The sequence below is a fragment of the Harpegnathos saltator genome, unplaced genomic scaffold (genome assembly GCF_003227715.2).
Source record: "Harpegnathos saltator strain DR-91 unplaced genomic scaffold, Hsal_v8.6 scaffold694, whole genome shotgun sequence".
Classification (NCBI taxonomy): Eukaryota; Metazoa; Arthropoda; class Insecta; order Hymenoptera; family Formicidae; genus Harpegnathos; species Harpegnathos saltator.
This window is the reverse complement of record NW_020230531.1, coordinates 2,249,545-2,270,926: the sequence shown is the minus strand read 5'-3', so window position 1 is coordinate 2,270,926 and position 21,382 is coordinate 2,249,545. Positions and strand designations below refer to the sequence as shown.

Genomic DNA, 21,382 nt, shown 5'->3' with positions numbered 1-21,382 from the left:
TTCGCGTGTCTCTCCGGAATTTCCCAAAGATAAGAGCAGATGCTTCGGACTGTACGGCGCCCTTAACTTATTGAATTCCTCAGATACGCCGCGCACGTTTTTACGTCGGGCGTTTCCGCGCCGCCGTACTTCTTTTTTTCATGGCGCTTTCATCGACGCGAGTCTTCGCTGGGGCGAGGATACGTGGGATTTATCATAATCAGGAAAAGAGAGAGAGAGAGAGAGAGAGAGAGAGAGAGAGAGGGAGAGAGAGAAGAAAAGAAAAGGAAAAGAGAAATTTCTCTGCACCGTTGCCTCTCTTCGTCCAGAGTTCGCCAGTTGTTTAAGGTTCAAGCCTCGAAGAGCCGTGCGTTTTGAAAAAGAACGCTCGTATCTTCCCCGGAAACTTCATTCGAGAATTGCTCGCGAGAATTTGAAGTTTGCACGCTCGATTGAACGCTGGAAGGAATTAAAGCATACTGGGGAAACGGAGTTCGCCGTAATACCCGCGTATATCGCACGAAATTCAAGCGACTGCGAACGGCCGAAAGAGTGGCGACTTAACCTTCGATACACCTACAACGTTCCCATGTCTCTGTATAGTCGCGAGAGCGCTATCCGGCAGGGTTAAAGTCGCAAAACTACTTGGTCCTCATCCAACAGCTTTTTACTCGCCGGGTTAGCTGTTTCGCATTGTTTGTCCCCACCCGCCGTCTCTCCCGAGCATCTTTCGTTCGCAGTGAATTTTGGCACGCACGGTGCAATCTCTTGTTTCTTGTCTCGTTGGCATTATCCTACTTCCTTAGCCCGATTTAGCGTAATGTCCCAGCGGCAAGGGCAAATCTAAAGTGGGTCGAATTAAAATCCGTCCACTCGCCAAATCTGCCATAAATAACTCGAACGAATATTACGCGAAACGCAACCTGAATTGTGCCGAGGCGCCAAGTAACGGCGCTCCGAGTTTTCCTAAACTCGTAACAAGCTTTTTACGTATCCCTCTCGGCGGCGAGAAATTTATAGCTAGATGCACAAATATATATATATGTATATATATATACATATATATGTTGTGTGTGTGTGTGTGTGTGTGTATGTGAATATATGCGCATGCTTGCATTCAACTTCGTTTAATTAAATCTTAGGCGAGTACGCGTTCTCCATTTAAACTTAACGCGGCAGCCGTCTCGCGCATCTCTCGTCTTTTATAGACTTCCGAAAGATTGTACATCTCCCCTGTGACTCGTAAAACCGAAGATCAGTGCGCCAGTGAAGCGGACACGATTATTATAACAGTTATGCACGGAGATATAAAAAAATATCGCGTCTCTTGTTTTTTTCTTTTTCTTTCAAGAGGGACCACAGAAACACGGTGTCTCTTACGCGACGGTTTCTAACAACGAAGATTCTTTTTATACTCGGAACAAGTAAATTGGATGTGCCTTGCAGAAAGGACAAAGTCTCCTCAGTGAATTCGACGGTGAGCGCCGACTATTGGAGTCACGTGTGAGATTTTGAAAATAAAGATTCAGAAAAAGTTTCAATGCCGAGAAAAAATATTCAACGAAGAACATACTTTCAGTGTGGGATTTAATGATAATAAAACTGGAAGAGATAGGGGGAGTCGAAGAGAAAACGAACGAACATTTTATATCTTTTATCATGAAATGACAAAGTTGTGCTGTAATATGTACACTCATTTATGTCCTAATTTTATGATGTGTTGTATACGTCGATTTTGTGTAAACCGATATATTGTGCAATATCGCTGCATTTTACTCCTGAAGTGATTATTGTTTTACTGCAAACAACACAGTTATAAAGTAGTTTTGTCGCAATATTATATGCATAAAATTAAAAGATCGCATTTGACTTTGTAAATAAATTGCGATCCCAGATTTGCATCGGAAATACAAATTGCGCTGAAAATCGCGAGCGCAAATTACGGTCGTGACGGTGCTTTATCTTCGCTCTGTTAATACGCCGCGAGGTCGATAGAGGAAACTGCCAGGAACATAACCGTGCGATACGTTCGCAGTAAAAGTATCATACGGGCGGCTATTTACGTCGAGCCTTCTAATGTAAATAAACATTCGCGCTGGCATGCGACGAAAATGGGATCGGAACCACTGCTCGGTAAATTAGCATAAATTTCACGTTGCATCTCGCGCGCCGCTAGCGAGAGGCCAGCCTCTTGTTTGTACCGGCGAACTCGCCAATGATATATACGCTACACAACTAATCTCTGAGCTCGTATAAATAATTATAAAACAACGCGTAAAATGTGGAATGATGGAATTTTTCGTGCCGCTTAATCGGCCGATGGGAGTTTAGAAAAAAAATTGCGGCGTGGTTATTTCGAGACCGCGACCTGGATAAATCGCTAGCGTAAATATCGAGTATGGGAAGTTGATTGCGAGTTTGCGCGTGTCGCATGTGTGTGTGTGTGTGTGTGTATGTTGCGAGTTTTATATGAAATTTTTTCCGCGCTTCCCATGACGAGAAATTTCTTTTCCTGCGTAAAGTGCGTGATGTAATTTCGGCTCCAACGCGAAAATTTTATTAGTGGCCGAAGCCAGTTGTCTATCACGCCGTTGTCTCCCTGCGACTAATTAAAGCAGCATACGATCTATGGAAACGAAATTCTCCATGCACGTACATTCACGCCTTTACGATCCACTAGACAGAAAATTCGTTCATGGAGGCAGCCGGTCCGGCAGGCGTAACAATTGCACACCGGTCGGCCTTTTATTACCTTTCTTCATGCATGTATCCCGGCCCGCATCTCCAACACCACCACCACCACCACCACCACCACTACGATCTCGCCTGGTTACTACTACTGCAAGCCGAACGTTGCGATTGCGTCCGCAACACAGTCCATTCGAAAAATATCCGCCCTCTCTCTCTCTCTCTCTCTCTTTGTAGCGTTTGTTCTTTTACACACCTTGAGAAATCTACTTTCGCGTTCATACCTCGCTATATGTCAATTACTCGCTGTTATCCGTGCTACACGTGGGAATTATAAATGACACTTCCAAAACATTTCCATATAATCCATAAATATATTTCTTTGTTCTCACACGGACCATTTACTCGCACTGGGTACAGCTTTGCCGACAAACACGTGTCTCCCATTAATCACGAATTGCTGGACATCCTGCTTTTACAAAACGTTCTTCCTTTCTCGACGATACGGACTAGCGGAACAGTACGTTTGAACGCGTGCGGATTCCATGCGTACAGCTGCCAACAACCTCGAAGTGCACTCGCGCGAGTAATGAACCCGACGGCCGTACAAATCGCCCGTCCTCTCCGCCATTCCAGTTTCATCCGAAGCGCGGCTATATTTTTGCCGAATCTCCGCCGGCGCACTCGCGTTATCCGTTCTTGTTCGGGCGACCGACAAAGCGCGACCGATCGACCGATTCGCCGGAATCGCTAAAAATCTCCGCTCGCGCGCGATCCCCGACGTGTAACGACGGTCGTTCTTAAATCGCCAGGAAACGCGATGGTGAAATTTTCGATAGCCAGCGAACCGTGTTCATTTCGGCGCTTCGTGCCGCTTCCCCGCATCATTTGATATCCCGAGAGCGTCGCGAGCGCGAGCGCTCGCGCTTGTTTAACCAGGCAGCATCCGTGGTTTTAATGAAAATAAAATTCGACGTACGAGCGCGACGCCATATAGCGGCACAGGACATTCGTGGGTACTATCGGCTTGGCGTATGTTAAAATTACGGACGTGTCGCTCTGTCTCGTGTATTCCACATCATACCAATCTCCATTCCTCTTCGCCAAGGCATCCCCGAAGCCTGTACAGTGTTTTGGACGACCGCTTACTGAAATTGCCCTCCGTTATGTTCGCCCGTTATCTACCAGCATCCATGTGCCCTCCGGCTGCTGCTTTTTTCCTCTCCTCTCTCCATGATACTCATCCCCGGTATCTCACTTCCTCCCTCCCTCCTGCCTCCCTCGTTCTTGCCGATCCCCTCGATGGCCGATATGCGAATTTCGATAGACCATCTCATATCTCTCACAATCGAATAACTCGGCGCGTCGAATTCGCGATTATTAATAGAGAACAAGGGGACTCTTCGCCGATATTTTTTTCGCATCACCGTAGATATGTATTTGATCGAGATTCTCTCTCTCTCTCTCTCTCTCTCTCTCTCCTCTCTCTCTCTCTCTCTCTCTCTCTCTCGCACGGATCCTTGAGGTTTACGGCAAAGTAGAGTCTGGGAGGAGCGGAGATATTAAAATTCCCCGACGATGGCTGCGCGATTTCGTTATTAACATCGCGCCATCGGTCTTTCGGAAAATGTCGCGCGACAGGAAGGGTCATAGATTAATGGCGCCTGGCACACCAAAGTGTCAACGTCCCACGGGACACGGATCCATGCTGACAGCTCAATTACTTCCGCATAGAGACAGAGATTTTCCTTAAGTGATTAGAATATCCATTCTTCGCGCCATTGCCTTAATCCGGCTGCGACGGCTCTCGAGGATCCCCCGGGATTTAGATAGCGCTCGGACGCGTCGTAACGCGCCCGGATTTGCAGCGGTGGAGGGGGGGGGGGAGGCGGCGCAGATACGCCGGGCCAAATTACTCTCGTTCTACTTGCTCGCGCGTAACAGGCGCGGTATAACACGATTAATATCGCTCATAAAAGCGCTCGTCGAGTGGTCTGAGAAGATTACACGATGTAACGCGCCGGCTGCGGCGCCGCTCGCGCCTTTGTGTGCCGCGACAGCGAGACATAGTCCGGCGACGCGCGGACATCGCGCTTAACCGTCATAATCGTCATAATCGTCATACAGCGAGATCCTATCGGACGGAACGCCATTCTCAGATACTAATTCCGCGAGAGCGAGAGCGCGAAACCGACGACGCGCGCGCACGCGCGCGCATAACGGGCGCTGACGATTCCGCGCGAATTTTCCGGCCAAACGTTTCACGACATGCGAATAGGCAGGAAGAGGGCGGGAGGGAGGGAGGGAGGGAAGGGGGAAAACTTTCTCACATTCTCACTCGGCGAGAATGTCGCGAGCGAGATTGACGTTATCGCGAAAGCTCGCGCGATTTCGCCGCGTGCTCTCCCACTCGCGAGTCGCGAGTCGACGCTTGGAAGTGAAAGGGGCGAGAGGGAGTGTTTTCATGCGACGCACCTGTGACGATTTTCTCGGCGATTCTTCGGACTCGCGTCGACGCACACGTCTGTTGACGATTGATCGATCCGGCACATCGATCCTTCCCTCGACATCGGCAAAGCAAAGGAAGGACGCTGTTTATTCGGCCGTCGCGCTATTTATGATCTCGCGCGCGCTTTGCAATGCTAATGACAGGCCCGCCGCCGGCATTTAGTTGAACAGCATTTGGAGCCGCGCCAAGATAACCAAGTTTCCCCGCCGCTCGCCCGCGTGCGCGCGATCAGTTGTTCCCCATTGACAATAGCTAGCGCGTGTACAATAGTCGATATTCAATTCTAGAACGCTCGCGCATGCACCGAGCCGCCACCGTCAACAAAATCCTGCCAGGTATCAGATTTCGCCGGATGCAGCGCGCGAAGCCGCAACGGCACACAATAAACTGTCCCCTTCGCGTTGCGAGGTATCTTTTAATAGATTTTTCGATTCGGCGGCTCTCCTGCCGCTTGCTTTACGGCGCGGCCGACAGCTGAAACTAGCTGATGCGGAACGCCCACGGAACCTGCGGGACGACGCGTTATCCTGAAGAGCATCTATGATGTATCGGCAGGTGCTCGCCGAGAGGACGCGTCGCCAGATCTGGATTGTAAATTTCGCGGGAGGATTTACAGAGTCGCGCCGTCGCGACTGCTAAATTAAAATTCCCACCGTTTGTAATCGGTAATTATTTAAATTAGTGAGCCCAGCTACAATGACTTTGGCCTTGACACATGTTGTCGAGGTCACTGTCGTAACCTTCGGAAAATTTTAGCCATCGTTTATTACTTAATAAACAGTCACCAGCGAAATAAGTTGGAAAATTATAATTCTTCACTTTAGCGAACTCATCTTTCCGCTGGAGATTTAATTAATCCGGACATTCTTAGAAAAAACCGCCCTGAGTAACATTGAAAGGTTCCACCCGTCGCGCACTATTTATTAAAAAAAAATTATCAACAAAAGAAGTTTCACGAATAAGACATACATTTTCGACACTATGTATTATAGATTTCGCGGGTGAGTAGTACAAACATATAAGCGGAAATCCACCCCTTGCACCTCCTCTCCAAAGACTCTCTCTCTCTCTCTCTCTCTCTCTCTCTCTCTCTCTCTCTCTCTCTCGTTTATCTCCGCGAAGAGTACATAATAGTACTCGGGCGTAACATTCCTACAGAGTTCCGTTTCTCTTCATTACCCGCTAACTAACGTTCATGTTATGTTGCATCTGTTTTCTAATTTGATTATCTGCCGATTTAATCGGCAGGCATCACGCGGAAAGAATGCCACGAGGTGTGTGTGTGTGTGTGTGTGTGTGTGTGTGTGTGTGTGTGTGTGTGGCATGTGGAATCGCGGGAGTCGCGGGACGCGGGGAAGAGAGTTTCTTTTGCTCGACGTAAACATTCTTGGTTTGCACAAGCGTTCCCACGAGCGTTGTTCCGCAGGATCCGTTTCTACCGATGGACACCTACCTCGGCACGAGAAATGTCCCACGGCGAAGCTCAGAATTGCCGCGCGGTATAACCGAGTTAGTTTCCGCTCCCTAATAGGACATATCAGCATTCCGCTAAATCCTAGCCGACGATATTATGCTCCCAGCCGAGAGTGGCTTAATTGAACCGAACGAGAAATAATTGCCGTGGCTAAGCTCGTGCGGAATACTGGCGCCGCCAGAGTGCGGAATGTCATGGCGTAACCACCGGTCTGGCTTTCGCCGACCGGTGATTAAAGTCTCGCGAGGGCGAACGCGCGGAAGATGCGACCGCATACTTTTCAGGTCCAGGTGATTGAATCCTGCGGCACACCGCGGCATACCCTCGATGTATGATATGATGCGCAACAAAATTTGCGAAAATTTCCATCCGGAAATTTCCCGTGTACGAACGCAGAGCTTCTTGTTTTTCACACACAATTATTATCCACTTACGATTACATTCGCGACATAATCGTATTGGCCGAGCGCTCGTGTGTGACATTTCGATATCGACGTTCTACCAGTCGACGACATCCTGTCTAGTCTTAATTATACCGTCAATGCAGATGGCATTGCGGTAATCTCTCATCTGGGGATCACAGGCGCGAGATTGACGTTCGCCAATAGCACACAGTCCCGCTAACATCGTGACCAACGTACAAACATTGTCGTTCACGGCGTAATTAGCGACGTAATTAAAGTGCCCTCGCTGCAGCCGAGCGCGGCGAATGCGAAAACTGATTGCGCCGTAAAGCACGTGCAAACGAGCCCCGGCGTTTTTATCCGTACGGAAAACACAACGAGATGTCGCCGCGACGGAGGAACAGCCGCGGCGGCGGAGAAAGCGCTTGATTAATCGCGAGTACACGAGGACAGCGAAAGCGCGGAGACGAGATTACGCGTCGCCACCGAGGAGAACGACTCCCTCGTCGAGTTTGCCCTAATTAAGCGTTCGCAGATAAGCCGCGTCTTTCTGCTTTATACACAGTGACGTTCAGCATCGTCGACGGGACGTCGACACGTCACGCGTCGCGCGAGAAGCGAAAACATGCACGACGGAAGCCTCGCGCTCCGGCCAAGGTCGAGGAGCGTCCATTTTTGTCAAATGATGTAATTATGCATTCACCGCAACTCTGTGCGCGCCGACACAGCGGCTAAGCATTGCGTCGCTCTCGGTAACTATTCCATCGTGCTCGTTAGATAAGCAGTAAACCGCGCGATGCTGACCGCGCGCGCGCTGCCTAATATCGCGTGACGTCTAAACTATAATGATGCATACTCCGCGTGTGTATGTGTATGCATGCATACATACATACATACACGTGCAGATACCTTACAACCTGTTGAATTCGAAATCGCTCGTATCAAAATCTACCGCCGAGGTAGAACCGCGCCGTCGTCGAGTCACCGAATCGACCGTTTTGTAGCGAAGTAGCTGGAAATTCCGGCTCTTACTCCGGTTGACCGAATGGACCAACCTCCACCACCGGGTCTTGATTTAAACTGTGTAAATATGACGGAGCGTGCGCATGCACAGTGAAATTTGCGCAAGGTCTACGACACTTTTCCCAGCGAATTTACGAATATTAATGACATTTACGCTTACTTTCACGGGTTGCGTCTGCTGTACACCTCGTATTTTAACTCTTTGTTACTCGCAATGTCCGATATTCGTAGTTACACGGTCGGGCTACGAGGTGCCGCCGTTACTGTACGTTTCCCCGATGTTTCCTGTCCGTCCTAACATTTATTGGTTTGTTCTCTACTATTTTTTATGTATGTCATTGCCTGGTCTGTTAGCCAAATGTTAATGAAAGAGAAATTGTTTCAAGAAGCGGAGTAAAATAACGGGGAAAATGGCAGGGAAATTAATGTATCTGTGAGATACATTGCGACCATTCGCGAGTGATAAAATATTGCGATTAACGAAGGGTTGAAAATGTAACAGTTCTCAAACGCAACCTCGCGACGCGCAAGCTCGAGTGCTCTCAATGCACCGAGCTTTATAAGCTCGTCAAACGTTGGCGCGTTTATGAACTCGTGAGAGAAAGAACGTGTCGCAAACTTTATGCGAACGACCGTGCATACGCGTCGATAATTTTGTGACTTCTCGGCGATGCGGCTTTCAAATGACGCTCGCCACCCGTCATATTAGCTTCCTGCGGCGCGTTTGAGGATAGTAACGTCGGATATGGCGAACTCGCCTTTTCCTTTATAAGAGCGCGCGTTAAAATTACCGCCGCGGTAATTAGGTGCTCACGTGCGGGCGGTTTACCGCTTAATCCAGCCGCGGCTGTGGTACTTTTTAAGGGTCGTTTATACGGCGCAGGAAAGCAACGGTCGTTCCCGTCAGGAACACCGCGAGTTGTCCTTCGTTGTTTCACGACTTGGTCCAAGTTGGTCGAGGCCTTAACTGGGACAAGGAACGTTCATTAATTTACGGCCGTACTTTGCTATCCCTGATTCCATTTCGAGTTCCATGTTTTACTCGTCTTGGAACAAACTGATATCTACCGCGAAGGACGTTCCTATTAGTTCGTTCTTCTTGGAGATTGTCCAAACTCGATCGATATCTCGCCCAGTGACGAACGACGTATAACGCGAGGAAACTCTGTGTTTCTTTCAAGATTCCCGAAGTCACAGAGATTTGCGAAACGCCACAAAGGCATTAAACTACATTTATTGAAAAAATAATTTGGGGCTCTTTAAGGTGTCAATCAAAATGTTACAAACAAATCTATAAGAGGCAAGTGCTACGTCAAGATGCATAATAAAACGGTTGTAAATATGTATCGTTACTGAACAAGAAAAAGTCAGAATAGAATGAACTTTGATCGTTTCGAACACAACATCGGACCTCTCTCGATGTTAAAAAACGCAATACTAAATAACACAATAATTCAATGTGATGCGATGGCCGATGGTGATGTAAGAAGGATAAGAGAATAAAAGCAACAGCATCATGTCGATAATTCGCGATCAACTGTTAGAAATAAATCCATTTTGCCCACAGTCCGTTTAATCGAGGACTCGTTTATTGAGGGAAAACGGAAATTGCGGAGCTTCGATTGAATCGATGCTAATAGCGAACATATAATATTCGTGTTTTTACGTTACGAAGATGTGTGTGTATAGCTACGTGCACACGCGGAATAGTTATTGGAGCAAGAGGGGAGGCGGAGAGGGGGGGTGGGGGAGCTATAAACAAAATTGCACATTCAACTAAAGCCTAAAATACAACGCGGCACGCTCGCCAAAACCATTATGTGAAACTAGAATTTATGGTGTATCGGGAACGGACACGGAATCAATATTTATATGTGCCATCAAATACTGACATGCGCGATTTTATTGTTTTACGATTAAAAATTGTTCAATCTCGATAACATGTAACTTGCACCGTGCTTCAGCACTTTCAGCTTTATCGCGCAACTATATTTTCTCGCGGTATATACTCCGAATCATTATTATTACAAATTTCACGCTGCAGCGAGACCGGGAAGAAAAAGCCGCTTTATTTATTATTGAATCTGCTCAGTCATGGTTTGCGCCGCGCGCGAATGGAATTTTGGCTTTTCAGCCGCGTGACAAAGGATTCACTTACAGAGATAAAACGATCGGCTCTCCCATTTTTGTTCGTTTCCGCGAGGACTCGTTCAATTTTATACAGTCAAGCTCGATTGATTCCGTCTGCAGCAGCGAAGTGATTCCATCGTGTCTGTCGTCCCATCGATCTTATTTAATTTTCAAATGGATCTGCTGGGAATCTTAAATCGCTCAAGGGGATTGAAAGTAATCCTTACAAGATCAACTCGCGTTCTCGCAACTCTCGCGAGCTCTCGGGCTATTTGAATGATTTGAATCTGGGAAATCCAAAGGGAAGTCCGAAGTGTTGAGGGGAATTCTCATTGTAGTAATTATTTTCAGCGCGATACACAATTCGACATTATTGCGATGTCGCGCGAAGCAACGTAAATTCGCGTTATCGAAATTCCGTTTCGTTATCCGATCGCTTCCGATTTAACGGCAATGAAAATTATTCAATAAATCGCAAATTTTCCGTGAAGCGTAAGTGTTCGGTATACTAAGAGGATATATCGAAATGCAAGCAAAGAGAGAGGCGGGGAGAGAGAGTGTACGAGAAACGGCGTATGTATCGAATGAACCATGAATATTATATCATACAACAAAATATAATTATTAAAAAATATTTTCCAAACGTACTAGAGAACGTGTTCGATTCGTAAATAATGTTTAAAGCGAATTGTGTGATAAATTATGTATCGTTATATAAATATTTTACACGTACGTCACTAAAGAAACATTTATAGGTTATTTAAAATTGTATGTTTCATTCACGAAAAAGTTACGATCATTCAAATGGGTTTTTATTCGTTTTTATTAATAATAAACGTTGTAAAATTAAACATCACGATTTAATAACAAAGTTACGACGTAATCCTTTGTGGTCGATGAAATAAAACATCGAATGAAAATAAATAATATTTGTTCAATAATAGCACACAAAAATCTCTCTTCTCAATGATTTTTTTCTAAATAATAATATTTAGAATTATATTTAGAATAATAATATTTAACATTTTCCGAGAGAGTGCGAAATGTACCTAAAATAATGTTCCATTGAACATTATTTTAAATATTGTCTTTTTCTGTTTTCTTTTTTTAATATTTTGAACCTCGCGAGGTTGCATGCGTCTATCATGAGTATTTGCGTGCCCTTTCATGTAGCACGCGCTTTTTGCGACTGCAAATATGCGCTTCGTATACAGAATAAAGTTTTATGGAAGGGACACTATCTCTGCATGTACGCAATTGAGGCACAAGTGCTTAAATTCAGCGATACGGTGACTCTCCTGGTGAGAGACTCCAGTTTCTCTCGCTACGTATGTACTTACCCGCTACTTTCCGTGTATCTCCGTGTAACGCCAGTTTCTTTCTTAAAGGTGAACATTTTCTTCAGAATGTACGAGCAACGGAAACGTGAGCGGCGTGATTTATAATGAAACATTGCAAAACATGTAAACTCCTGCGACATGTTGCATTTCTTTTTAAAGCACGCATTGTTGTGTGTTTTTTAATGTATCCCGCAGCCATTCTCTTGCAGGATATAAATTTTTACAGAAAGGCTTATAAATGGAGCCGAGGGATGCGTTGTGTGTGAATAATGAACGTCCCGACAAAATCTCTTTCAAGCGAGAGGACGTGTAATATCGGCAAATTCTCGGTATTCGCAATAAAGCGAGATGCGCGTAACGTTCATAGAGCTAAATAATCAAAATCGCCCTACAATCAAGCCGTGCAAACTAATCTTCCCCGTGGTCGGTGTAAATCATGCCGAGCCGCAACGTACCGTTTTGCTCGCGCACACCTTGTATTATCTCCCGTACACGATGTTTCATCTTCGACCTCCGGCCAGGAGAAAAAAATCTCATCACGTGCTCACGTACGGCGTACGGAAGAAAAATAAACGATCTTTCTGCAGGGTCGTGACTTTTTTACGACACCAGCGAGAAAGCTCAACCTGTCGGCGCCAGCGCGACACGAGGGAGAAAGAGCATCGGATCGCATATACTGGGTGTTTAGTAACATTCGCTGATCCAGACAGTTTTTTCACTCGCTGGGGAAAAGTGGAAAGATGACTCGCTGTCGAGCGACTCGAATCCACACGATCGAGTTTGCGGGCTCAGAGTTCGCGTTTATATAATTTTTAGCGAAAGCGCTTCGCGTCTCTCGAGCCCTCCGTTGATTTATCGCGAACAGCGAGACACGTAAATCTTGAATGAAGTTAAGTATAGTATCGAATGCAGTGTGTCTACTTCGGGAACATGCATATGTAGGGTAACCTCTGTTATTGATTGCTTCGGAAATGCAACGCGCAGCTCGCTCCGGCTCGAGAGTAACTTGGTTGCGGGACAATAAAGTTCTGCTCAAAATAATTCACTAATGGATTTGTCTCTCTCTTTCTCTTTCTCTCGCGCGCGCTCTCCCCCTCTTTCCCGACGCTGGTCATTCGTGCGAGTCTGCGCGATCGGTCAGCGAGCGAGATACGCCGTACCATAAAAAGGAGATGAAAAAACGTACAGATGTACATCGGTGATTTTCCGCATGGATTCGGTATATACGCGACGCACACGATAATTAATTGCATTGTCGTACTCGTGGATTGATTAACACCGGTAAATTGCCCGCGTGTGTTATATCGTTGTCGAGCAAAAGGAAAGAAATCGAGGCAAGCAGTCGTCTCGAACGACTTATCGGGACACGGCGCGTTAAACTCGAAGCACCGATCGGTCGCTAAAACATGAAATTTCGAGGCAAGTTTTTTCCATTACGAGAACCTTCATTTCGCCCGAATCGCCGAATTACGCTTCTGTCACGCGATAAGGTGTCACATGTTTGCCAGTTGTGTCATCACTCGTGCTCCACGTGTGTGAAACAAAAGTGTTCTCGCACGCGAGGCTCCTTTTAAGTCGCTTTTAAGACGGCTTCTCATATTCCGGCCGCGTGTCCCATATATACGCGGCACGACGCAGGACTCGCGAAAAGGACATCGTTATTATTATTATTATTAATTTCGATGGGATTTAAAGGAAAGAAATGGCGAGACAAAGAAGCGCGTAGATGGTCGCGTTCAAGAGATGAGATTTTTATCCCAAAAAGAAGTGAACATGATAAATTGCGACGTTCCGAGAATGTATACGTGAGACGCGATTCGCGCAGAATCAATCGCGAATGAAAATTACGACGTTTAGACAAGAGAGAAAGAACGAAAATCTTTTGTTTCGCGAACGGTAATTCGAAAGAAACGCACGTCTTGTTTCGTAAGGACTAAGTTGTGATATAAATAAACGCGCATACCGAATTTATCGGTAATTTCAAATGAAATATTATCGCTTCTGACACGCGTGAAAACTGTAGAAAATTGATAAACTCGACAAACATAAAATTTATCAAGCCAAATAAGATAAATAATGGAGAATTTCACGTGCGATGGCGCAATTCTGATCAAATTTTAACATTACACGCTACTCGAAGCAGGAGTTATATTGATTGAATCGCAGCAAATAATTCCATATCTTGGTTTCAATATAATAACAAACTAAAGCATTCATATCTGTATCTTCTAATGATTCAGAGTAAATATAAAAGAGAGAAATATATATTATATCTCAAAGATTCTGTTGTGTAATACGGTATATTATATCTCAAAGATTCTGTTGTGTAATACGGTCATTGAAAGACACGATCTCCTGATTATTTCGAGTAATGTGTGAAAAAAGTACAATTAAATCGCATTGATTTTCTCGAGACACCCATCACCATAAAAATGTCTTTTCTTCTCTGACTCACCGATACACAGTAGCCAGAGTCAGCCGCGTTCTGCTGCGGATCTGTAACAAAAAATATAGTTTCGTTAGTTAAACCGTTAGGTTAAATGTTAGATTAGGTTGAGTTCAATTCGCGGAAGCGCGCGCGCGCAGATACAAACAAAATTGACCCTTTGCCATTGTAATTCAACGGATTTTATTTCAATCGCTCGGTTTTCGTTCGTAATAAATCACAAAGAAATGTACAAACAATCGGTGAACCTCACCTTCAAGCCAACTCTGCTCGGCCCGAACCGGATCCTCCGGTGCGGCATCGGCGTCCGTCGAAACTACGTCCCGATAACCGCAGCTATCGCGTGGCTGCAAACTTCAGCAGATCTGTAACAAAAACGGAGTTTCCTCATTAATATTACAGCGACAAATGCGCCCCGCATCAAGAGTACGAAAACTCGAGACTACAAATTATCTTCTTCAACTTAACCAAGTTAACCAATAAAAGTTTACCTTTAAAGACCATGAAATACTGCTATTGCTCAAGATGCTCCGGATCGTCACGCACACACACACACGCACGAATATTACACGTTACACGCGCGCGTACACTGTGATCGAGCGTGAAAATTCGGAAATTATTACGCACGGCGATCCGCCGATCCGTCCGCCGCCGCGGCGTAAACAATAATGGAAGCGGTCGCGGCAATTGCGTACTTATGAACATGTTTTCAAAGTCGCGCGACCTTGTCCCGCCAGGACGCGGGTCTCAGAGAGCCCGTAACGTTGTATATTTACCTTTTTAACCAAGTACACGTATTGTGTTATTTTTAGAAATTTCAAATTATTTTTTTTTCAAGTTATATATGTAACGTAAAATTTTACAAGTAAAATTTATAACTATAATAAAACTCTACAACACTACTTTACCAAAGAAATGATATAAACGGCAATGTTTACGTTTTTAGTACTGTGCATCGTACCGCACCTGAGCGTGTATCTTTGGGCAATGTAATTTATTATTTTTGTTATACAAGTAATAAGTTTGTACAAGTAAAACTTATATCTCTAACAATAAATTCTTCTATTGAATACTATAAATAAAACTCTACAAAACTGTTCTACAAAAAAATGATATAACAAAACAATAGCATCAACTGATAAACTCTACTCAACATCAACTCTGCAAATGAGAGCGATTTGCAATCTGAAGATAAATGTATCGAAAACTCCCAATGATACACAGTCCGGTATTTCAAAAACAGTGTCTTCATTATTTACTAGAACACTGAGTTTTATGGTCATTTTATTTGTTATTATAATAAATTAGTTATTATAACAATGCAATAAAAAATGTTTAATGCAAAAAGTCTTGGCTTCTCTCTCTCTCTCTCTCTCTCTCTCTCGCTCTCTCGCTCGCTCTCTCTCTCTCTCTCTCTCTCTCTCTCTCTCTCTCTCTCTCTCTCTCTCTCTCTCTCTCTCTCTCTCTCTCTCTCGCTCTCTCGCTCTCTTTCTCGCACATTTCTACTCCTGTATTCTAGCAATATTCTTCTCTCTCTTACTCTCTATCGCTTGCTCACTCGCACTTGCTGCTTCTTCAGCATGTAACGTTTCTAGTATCGGAAAAGTGAGATGCACAAATCCTCTCTCCTCTGCAGTCTAGCGTTTCTTACTTTCTTACTGAAGCGAAATTTTCCGTGATTTGGACTTTATTTTAAAATATCTACATTTAGAGTCAACGTACACCGAAAACACAAGGACACTTTTCTTCCTATTTTTTAAGACCGAATCGATTGGCACTGAAAAAACCTCGATCGGTTTAGCCATTGCTGAGATATGAATATCTCACCTCGTTTCAATTCGTAGTTTCGCGTAATACAGGCACGTAATATGCCTCGCATCGTTCGGGCGCAACTTCGCAACTTGGCGCGGGGCCTCTTAATAATGATAGAAGCCGTCGCGTTCACGCGTCCGTATATGAAAGGGGATTTGTCCGCAGACAAAAGAAGTGTCCTGATAATAACAATTTACAATTATCCTCCGGCGAGCCTCGTCGGCGGACGTAACGCCGCGGCGATCGCGATGGCTGCGTAGCGAGGGACGCGATTTTGGAGTTAAGTCACGTCCGACAATCCGAGCGGTAACTTCCGTTTCCGCTCTAATTAGAGCCCCGGCGCAGCTGCTGAAACGAAGATAGCGGCCGGAGATATCGCGAAAATTCGTCGTCCATTTCGATCGTCCTTGTCGCGAGGAAGGAGATAAATGAGATTTCTCGGTGAGAGAAATTTTGTGCGTGCATTAATCGCTAAAACGCGATAATTATGCGAATGGGCGACAGCTCAATATTTGTAAAAAGTTGATCACTTGCTTATGTTTAAAAACTAACTAGTTTGACAATTGTTGCTTGGCCGCTAGAGAGGTCCCGCCGAAATATGGAGATCCTGTTGCTGCCGGGACGAATTAACGCGGTGAATCCGAGCCGCGTCGGCTCGAAAATGCAATCGAAAATCTCTCGCGATACGCCTTCAGATTTTTATTAATTTGATCATGCGCGTTTTACACGTAATCTCCGTGTTTTTCAATTTCACGCGAATTTCCCTTTTAGTCCTGCCTGCACTTCCCAAGCGTTTGTTCCGACAGCAGAAACGGCCGATATCGTAGCGCGAATTCCATTGCGGCGAGGATTAAGTGCTCATCCGAGGCACGTGATCTTCGCGGAAAGTAAAGAGATTCCCATCGCAATTGTTTCGAATGCTTGCGCAATTAGACGGTAAGTAGATAACTCACGACGTCTCCTTCCGTCTTCTCCCGATTCTCCGCCAACACCAATCTTGTACCGACGTAGAATAGGATCTCTCCGAGTGTCGCTTGTCACGGGGAGAGAAGTCTCGCTGCCAAGCCGTGTAAGAGTGCTCAAGCAAATAAGCGATAAATCGGATTCAGCGACGGACGGCCGCGTGAAATTTCGATTCGAAAACTGACGATTCCAAATTCAATCCCGAAGGATAGTGCGACGAAAAAGCGGACGTGCACGCACGGTGTATTATTTATTTTATTATTTTAAATTATTAACTTAAATTAGATGTACATGTCGCGCGTGACGTAATGTTAATATTCGCGGTCTGCGAGCTGTCATGACATTACATTTCCATTCATTCCCCTGCAATAGCATAATTTACATTTTATGAATATTTCACGCGGACATCGGTGTGATGTATTTAAAACATGCGACGTTGCTCATTCAGTACAACGTAGCTCTTATACATTAATTTCACACTGGCTGGCTACGCGGTAACGAAAAATCTGGCGGAAAGTCGGCTCGCGGTTGTGCAGCCGCGGAAAAATATAGGACTATAATGCGATGGGATACAGGAGACGGATAAATTCGGCGCGGCCGAATAATATGTATTATACAGTTGCGCCGTCTACCGTGATCGTCGCTATATTATACCTCGTTGAAACGTCCCGCACGCCACATAACAAAGTCTTCATTTTTCACGCAATTCGCCGTAATTCCGCCGACTGCACGAAATCTTGGGATTTATACGGAATCACAGACAGTTACGCATACACACAGACGAGTTCCCCGGAGTGTTAGTTCGGACGTGGAAACTTCGTATTACAATCGAGAATGAGAAATCATAGATTCTCTCTCTCTCTCTCTCTCTCTCTCTCTCTCCCGGTGAAGGGGCCGCTGCAAAATGAAGTAATCAAACTTTAGGTCGCATTCACTCCACATCGCTTTATTTTCGCATCCTTCTCTGGCATCTCGAAGAGTTCTTGCGGATAATCTCGCAAAAAGCGAAACACCGGCGAGAGAAACTTCTGGCTCCTCGAAACTCCCGTATTTTCATCCGCGCGCAAGGCGTGTTCGCCCGAGCCGCGTGTTAATCGTAATCGCATCGTGGTTTCTTCGCGTGCGAACGCTCGAATTTACGCCGCCGGCTTTATGCTTCCGTCGTTTCACTCGACGAATTGAAAATCATGAGAAGCGCGAGCCGCCGCGCCGTTCCGATCGCGTTGACGATCCCGAAGAATGATTTTTACGGTCGAGCGTCGCAATAAGCCCCGTAAATTCTTTTACGTTCGGTATTATTTGCGATCTCCCTGGGTTTTATTACGTGGCGCACTGCCATATACGGGCGAGCACGTCGGCGCGCGCGTGCTTCGTTACACGTCGTAACTCCCGCGTGCGGAACTTCAGCCCTTAAATACTTAACTGCGCGCTACGCTTCTCCACGGTCCCCCTCTTCCTTTTGTACTGCGGATAAGAAGGGAATAACGAAAGAAATGGAGTGTCCTCCAACGATTCATCTTGCAGAGCTCGGCCTCTTAAATTTTCTATGGAGTTTAATAAATGTCAGCCGGTACTTTAAGGCGTCTCTCTTAACTTACCAAAGACAGATGCGATAAATGTGTCGATCTCAAACATTCGCCACTATCTATGTCAAGAATTATTTCTCTCAAGCTGTTTACTACATTTTTCTTCCTCTCTCTCTCTCTCTCTCTCTCTCTCTCTCTCTCTCTCTCTCTCTCTCTCTCTCTCTCTCTCTCTCTCTCGGTTCTCGTCAGTTCAAAATAAATTTCTCTTTTAATAAATTCATAGAAATTTTAGCAGATTAATAAATGCTGTAAGTTCATATTATCCATACGTCATTTTCCATTCCGCTGCTTTTAAATCTAAATCCTTTATATTTTAATGCTTTTTATAATCTGACAAATACTCCGACTCTCAACTGAGCGAAAACGCAGCAGTAACAGGTGCATGAAAACATAAAAACATAAAAAATATAAAAATTAGTTTACTAAAATTGATTCACTGCTATGGTATTGTTGTGAAAAGAGTAACGTCTCATAGCGAGATTCTATGAAACAGGAATTCATTGTACCGTACTGCAGACGCACGGAAGTGCATTTTACAAAGAACGTATTTTGGAAATTAAAAATTAATAGTGGAGAGTGAACAGAGTGCAGCTTTTCATACTGATACGCAGATTGTACGATCTGTCCTTGTCACATGAATATACCAGAGAGCTTCCGATCAATCCATCGCACCAATACACGCGGTAATCCTTGCTATTTCGCGAAAATCTCTCTTTGACGACCGTTGAATCGTTATTACGCATTTGCGTCTGCTATCTCCTGCTCGTCTCGCGGAAAAGCGGAGAGGAACCGGAGGCTTAAAACTCCCCCGCTGTGTCCCTCCTCTTCTCCCAGGCGAAACCGCCGGTATGGAAGATGTTCGACTTTGAAGATGTTTCTCAAATTTATGCGTTCCACGATCCCGCGGAGGCGGGCTACGCATATCCATTCGCCTTCCTCTTTTTTCACCCTCGCCCTTTCTGCTGCTGCCTCTCGCTCTTTTCCTTTTTTCCTCTCCTCCCTCTTCCTCTATCTTAATATCGTTCAACGTCGATGGCTCTGTAGATTTCCGTGATATTTTAACGGAAACGACAGGAAAGCCGGCGTACGCGACCCGGCAAAGCGCGACCCGCGAGGAAGAGCTTTAACGACTTTCGCGAGATTCGCGCGGACGGACGGTAACGACTTTCTAAGTGCGAAAATTTTTAAGGCGACCGAGGAAATTTCTGAGCCGATAATACGGCCCGGTTAGCCGTCGCCGTGCGAGAGCACAGCGCGCGAGCTTCTTGTCTCCGCGCTGCGGAGGACGCGCCGATGCGCGACGAAATTGAGAGATTTACGCTGGCCTCGCAAGTCGATGCGCGCATTCGTCTTGCATTGCATTTTAATGCAGTTGACAGTTTACGTGCGCTGCAACAGCGCAGCAGAGGATCTCGTTCCCGCGCCCGCGAGTGAACTCGCGACTGTACGAGCCTCGCTGGAACACGAGGTAGTCTTTCATCCAAGCCCGGATATATATTTTATCTCATCGCGGCGTTCCGGCGAGACGAGCGTCTCTCTGACAATTGTTTCCAGCGTGTCCCCCCCTCAGTGTCATTAAGTGGGTGAACTTTTGAATTGAATGAATAACATAAGATATGCATATTGACAGAAAGTACCAAGCGAATGAACGTTTCACACCGCTAATGGGGCTGAGTCGCAAACTTCTTGTTCGCCGACAACGGGAGTTCTACGAGCGACGGTGATTGTTAATCTTATCCGGAAAAAGAAATATGCGTGCACGCTCGCGCATGGCGGATCTCGCTTCTTCCTTCAAGTTTCAAGTTCACCTGATCACCCTCGCTCGGCCAAACGAATAAATACAGCCGGCGGACTCGCGCACGCGCGCACCACAAAGCGCTCTCTCACGAACGAACGCGAAATGGCTTCTGTTGCAGGTCGAGATGAAGGGAATCTCTGGGCCCATTGAATTTAAAGAAGGCCGCAGGATTCAATTTAAATTGGATCTGCTGAAGCTGAAGCAACACTCGCTCGTCAAGGTACGTCGCGGCTTACCGAGCCAAACAGCAAGTGTATGTACGTCAGGACCGAATAACAGTGAATAACAGATAGGTATATAAAATTATATGTGGAACTAGGTCGGCGAGTGGCGTCCCGGCGCCGGCGTCAACGTCACAGACACCGCAGCCTTCTTCGAGCCCAGCATCGGCAACGTAACTTTGGTCGTGATCACTATACTGGTGAGTCGCCGTCGAGATCCGCGCGTCAACTGCGAACATTGCACTCGCGCGCTATTGAGTCGAGATATTAACCGAATTTTAAAAAATCGTTCGTCGACAACGGGGCTCGATGAGTGAGGAAGATATTGGACATCTTCTCTTCTGGGAACAAGTAGCTTCGTCGCGTGCGAGGGCGAGGTCTAAAAGTTACAAGAAAGATATTTCACGTTCGAGAAGAGAAGTATTATTTTCTCATTCCTTATCTTACCTCGAGGGATGACGAGAGAGCGCACGAGGCCGAAAAAAGAACACTCGGGCGACGGCCGAGCGTTTGCGTAGCATTCAGATGCATCTCGGGCAAATGTGTGTATGTGTGTGTGTGTGTGTGTGTGTGTGTCGCCTCGAATGTTGTGTCGACGATCAAGTTGCCGCTAAAGAGAAATGACAGTGTCGCGCGAAAGCGAACGCGAGCTGCCGCGGCGACTTTCGTTGTTTCGCAACTCTGGCACGGTCCGGTACCTCCCATTTTGCTAGAGCGAGGGCGAACGAGAGGAACGCGACGGCTGAGTTGCGAGTTTCTCGATATGGTCGGCGCCAATATGGTCGGTGTCCCGTCGTGGATACCCGCGTTACGGCGCGCGGTCTCAAAGCGTTATTCGTTATTCTTGCATGAATCCCGCCCCCGTTCACGGACAGGAGATGCCGTACGTGATGATGCACCAAGAAAAGAACTACACCGGCAATTCGCGGTTTTACGGTTTTTGCGTGGACCTCCTGGCGGCGGTGGCGAAGGAGGTGGGCTTCTCGTACCGGTTGGAGCTGGTGCCGGA

General features: G+C 46.0%; 1 protein-coding gene across 4 annotated transcripts in view; it reads left to right on the top strand.

Moving 5' to 3' along the window:
* The window catches only part of LOC105189613 (glutamate receptor ionotropic, kainate 2), a 143,155-nt gene that overhangs the window by 94,072 nt on the left and 27,701 nt on the right, over window positions 1-21,382 (top strand). For all 4 annotated transcript variants that reach the window (XM_025305343.1, XM_025305344.1, XM_011151838.3 and 1 more), the window contains exons 9-10: window positions 20,271-20,372; window positions 20,472-20,573. In XM_025305343.1, coding sequence (XP_025161128.1) covers window positions 20,271-20,372; window positions 20,472-20,573 — 204 coding nt within the window. The remainder of the gene's footprint in view (window positions 1-20,270; window positions 20,373-20,471; window positions 20,574-21,382) is intronic.